General features: G+C 40.7%; 1 protein-coding gene across 1 annotated transcript; it reads left to right on the forward strand.

The window, feature by feature from the left end:
• Nucleotides 1-968: 968 nt before the first annotated feature.
• LOC111829952 lies at nt 969-1,616 on the forward strand. Its single transcript, XM_023780269.1, has one exon. It carries the CDS (start codon nt 969-971, stop codon nt 1,614-1,616), a length of 648 nt encoding a protein of 215 aa, XP_023636037.1.
• Nucleotides 1,617-4,776: the final 3,160 nt, after the last annotated feature.

Raw genomic sequence — 4,776 nt, forward strand, 5'->3', positions numbered from 1 at the left:
TCATGCGATATTTTGAAACCGTAAAATATGAGATTGTTCTTTGAACTACTTTTCATGTAACCCTAAAATCGATTAAAAACTTGTTTCTTATATGGATTGTTGCTTGTTTATATTAATATGAATTTATGAAATCCTAATATATGGTTAACATAAAAATCGAATATGAAAGCATGAGCACCTAGAACTGCATGATAAATTTTAAAAGTCTTAAGATCATGAAATTATATGCTTGAATTTGCATGATGGGTGTTTGATCTTATAGAAATCGCATGCTAGGATGCTTGTTTAAAATCGCATGAATACTTGATGAATATGAATGCCGTTTGGCATGTATGAGACTATGAAACCATGAGATCATGAGATTATGAGATTATGAAATCTCGTTTGGCATGTATGAAACTATAAGACCATGAGATATGAGAATATGAGAATCATAAGACAATGCATAGACCTTGTCCGGGATAATTGTTCGGAGAAAAGGGGACGCGGCTCGGCGAGTTTATACTCGTCCGAGCTGATGCGCGGACTACCTCTCTACCGAGCGATTGGAACGGGCAATGGTAATAAGAGGTTTATAACGAAACCTAAAGATAAGCATTTGTCCTTCTTTTCAGATGTCGAAACTGAATAACTTAGATTTTACCGCCCTTAATCTCTCGGGAGATAATTACTTCCAATGGGCGTTGGATGCTAAGATCATCCTAAAATCAAAGGGGCTCGGTGAATGTATTGTTGATTGAAATGACGAGCCCGATATGAATAAGTATTAGGCAATATTAATTTTTCGCTATCACCTTGTGCAGAGTCTCAAGGATCAGTACTTGACTATTGAGAATCCCTTAGACCTTTAGAACGAACTCAAAAATCGTTATGATCACCAACGTACGGTGTTACTACCAAAGGCCATGTATGATTAGAGGAATCTCAGGATCCAGGATTTTAAATCCGTGGACGAATATAACTCGGCCATGTTTAAGATAGTCTCTATCTTGAAACTGTGTGGAGAAGAGATAAGTGAGATGGATATGCTTGAGAAAACCTTCTCCACCTTCCACACAAGTAACGTATTGTTACAACAACAATATCGTGAAAAGGGCTTTGAGATATATGCAAGTCTGATCTCATGTTTATTGCTCGCCGAACAAAACAATGAATTGCTGATAAGAAATAGCGAGTTGAGACCTCTGGGATCAGCCCCACTCCCTAAAACCAATGCTGTTGCATCGGATTTTATAAAAAAAAAAGCCAAAGAGGCTAACCACGTCCAAAGAAATAATAATACATCCGGCCGTGGACGTGGTAAATGGCAAGGACGTGATCGTAGTCACTCCTCCGGTCGTGGACAAGGTCGAGGCCGCGGGTATCACGGCGGAAAAGGCCGTAGCCGTGGTACATCTTTCAAACAGCAAAACCCGACCGGAAAATTAGTTTGCCATAGATGTGGGATGGGGGACCATTGGGCTAAGAATTGTCGAACTCCCAAGTATTTTGTTGACCTCTATCAAGAGAGTGTCAAAGGGAAGAATCCGGAAGCTCAATTGGTGCATTATGATAATGAGGATGATTTCGATCATGACAAGGATGATCTCATGGAGACTTCCGGTTGCCTTGAATAAACCAAGTGTTTCGACATCAAACTTTGTTAAGCTTTATAATTCTCTATAATAATTTGGATGTATTCTCAATAATTACTATGGATCTATCTGATGCGGACATCGATTATCCTGTCCAACCCGCTGAACTAGATCATGTTCTAGATCCTGTACCACACCCTGTACCAGTCGTCCCAGTAGGTCCCATGACTCGTTCAAAGTCTAAATAACTTAGAGAGAGGTTCAATCTAGCTGTACAAGACATTGTGAGCTCACTAGAGCTGAACTACGTCAACTGGTCTGTACCACAGTTACTCCATCACGACGGATATGATCCCATCGCCGAGGAAGAGCTTGCTGAAGCATTCACCCAAATGAGTCTTGAACATACCATTTCCCCAGGTATGAATTCTTCTTTGACAGGTCAAGAAACCTCTAGAATCCAAGAGAAGACAATGGAGTCACAAGAGACGAGCAAAACAAGCTTCACCTTCGAGAGTGATTGAGTGAGTGAAGATCAAGAACAAGACATCAAGGACTTGGAAGAGCTTCAAGAGACTGATCAAGCTACCCAAGAGAAACTACAAGAAACCATCTACTTCAAGAAACCAACAAACAAACATGCACCTGACAAGACCCCTGAAGTAGATCAAGACGTAGTTCAGAGAACATCGATTGGGCCTAGGTCGCATCCAGGTAAGTTCTATTCAGTATTTTCGATATTTGCAGGTCCACTAAGCCCCAACAACGGCTAGAATACGTGCCCTTCAAGTGAGTTTAAGTGTGCAAAATTAGTTTCTTTATTTTGTCATTTTCTTTCCAAAAACAATGGGTTTTGTGTTTGCTTTTTATTTGTTTCCTTTTGTATTTCTTTGCATTTATTTTTGCCCCTAGGGCTAGCTGATGGACTCTTATAAAGTCCCCCTGCAGCAGTTGTATGATTTTTCACCCTTGATTATCAATAAAGAACCGAACTTTCTTCACTTCTTCTCTTTAAGTGTTCTTAAGAGAATAAGCTTGTTCTTTATCTTGTGTGTGTGATTCCACAAGGCTAAGATCGTGTACTGTATCAGAGACCAATTACATCTCTGTGGTGTACTTAAATCTGCCAGCACTTCCCCTTCATTCGATCCCACACGAGAGAACCGACCGCCATCGTGTCAGATCTACATCAACGACCATCTTTCCTACACAAGAGAGAAGCGACCGCCATCTTGTGTAGCCATCATATCTATCATGATACAAGCTCACCACCGAGTCTTGTATCATCTGGTATCAGAGCCTCACGATCTTCCCTTACCAGGTTTACCTTTTCCATCTTCTTTTGATAGTTTTGAATTCTAGTTTTGTTTTATTTAATTTTCAAAAAAATAAAAAATTAAGAACCCTAGTTTGCTGCAGCCTTGTTTCTGTAGGTTGTTTAGTTTTATTTTCCTTAACAAAAAAAAAAAAAATTTTGTCAGTTTTCTTTCCTTAAATCGCCTGCGTCAGTCTTTGATTTAGTTTCCGTACTAGTTCAAGGTTTCGTCAAAAAAAAAATATCGTTTTTAATTTTTGCGTCATTATCTTGTTAGATAGTATTTTTTAAGTATCTTAAAGCTTATTAAAAAAAAAGTTTTCATTTTCTTATCTAATTCAGCACGTGCATCAGTTTCTCGTTTCTAAAGTTTTCATTTTCGATTTCTGTGGTACGTTGATTTCTTTGTTCTTTTTGTCTAAGTGCAGGATAATTTTTAGACACTCACAATGGGAGAACACGCAGCCATACCACAAGATGCCATGATGCAAATGATGCAAACCCTATCGAAAAAACTAGAAGGGTTTGGCGAAAGGATAGGTCGTTTGGAGCAGCCTCAGCCCAGAGCTGAAGCTGAACCAGTTCAGGTTCGAAGAAATGCCCGTGAAGAGGAAGAAGACTCCCTTGACCTGGATGACGACGATGATCCACCACCTGATCCATTAAGGCGTCAACATCAGCGGAGAGAAGATCCCTTGATGAGGAACCGTGCCCGAGAGATGGACACCCGTGAAAAAAACGGAGATGTTAAACTAATACCTCCTACTTTTGCAGGAAAATCAAATCCAGAGGTTTACATGGATTGGGAGAAGAGGATGGAATACATATTCCAATGTTATGGATATGGAAAACCCCGAAAAGTAGTCTTAGCATCGGCACAACTCACCGACAACGCCTTATCTTGGTGGGATAGGACAGTGGCCGAGAGGAGGAGCCAAAGATTTGCTTGCAAGAGTGTATAGCCCGAAAAGTGGAGACGTCCAACTATAGCAGCCTACATGAACTACTTCACAAGGCTGTACAAGTGGAGCAACAATACAAGCGTAAGATGTCTCTGAGCAATCGTACCAGGAGTAGTACACCTTGGAACGCAAGTAACAACCGAGGCATGGACAAAGGCAAAGCTATAGACAACGATTCTCGATTCAAGAATAAGTCTAGTGAAGCGCCTAAGATCACCAAGCCTGAACCAGGTAAGTTTCCTAGCACTAGTCAATCTCGTACCCGTGACATTACTTGTTTTAAATGTCAAGGTAGAGGACACATGGCGAAAGAGTGTCCAAACCAACGAGTGATGATTCTCACTCCTAGTGGAGACTATGAGTCTCAAGATGAGCAAGATGAGAACCTGAATGATCCAGAGGAAGATGTGGAGTATCCTGATGTAGGAGAACTCCTTGTGATCCGACGTATGCTGAGCGTGTATATCAACCCCGAGGAGAAAGTTCAAAGAGAAAATATCTTTCACACTCGGTGCACAATCAATAACAAGGTATGTAATTTGGTTATTGATGGAGGTTCTTGCACTAATGTTGCTAGCAAGTATATGGTAGACAGGTTAGGTCTTCAAAAGAGAAAGCATCCGAGACCATACAAACTTAGGTGGTTGAACGATGATGCTGAGCTAAAGATCGCTGAACAAGTGACTGTATCATTCAGCGTTAGAAAGTACCAGGACCAAGTTATTTGTGATGTAGTTCCAATGAGAGTCGGACATCTTCTCCTTGGAAGACCATGGCAGTTCAATCGAGCTACTAATCATGATGGTCGCACAAACCACTACTCTTTCACCCACAATGACCGTAAGTTTAACCTTGCCCCTCTAAGTCCATCAGAAGTTCATGAGTTGCAAAAACACATGAACAAAGAGGTCGAGGTAAGAACTTC

Source organism: Capsella rubella, unplaced genomic scaffold (assembly GCF_000375325.1).
Source record: "Capsella rubella cultivar Monte Gargano unplaced genomic scaffold, Caprub1_0 scaffold_6, whole genome shotgun sequence".
Lineage (NCBI taxonomy): Eukaryota > Viridiplantae > Streptophyta > Magnoliopsida > Brassicales > Brassicaceae > Capsella > Capsella rubella.

What these genes read in the sequence shown, in the direction of transcription:
- LOC111829952 (XM_023780269.1), top strand. Translation starts at nt 969, where the DNA reads ATGTTTAAGATAGTCTCTATCTTGAAACTGTGTGGAGAAGAGATAAGT.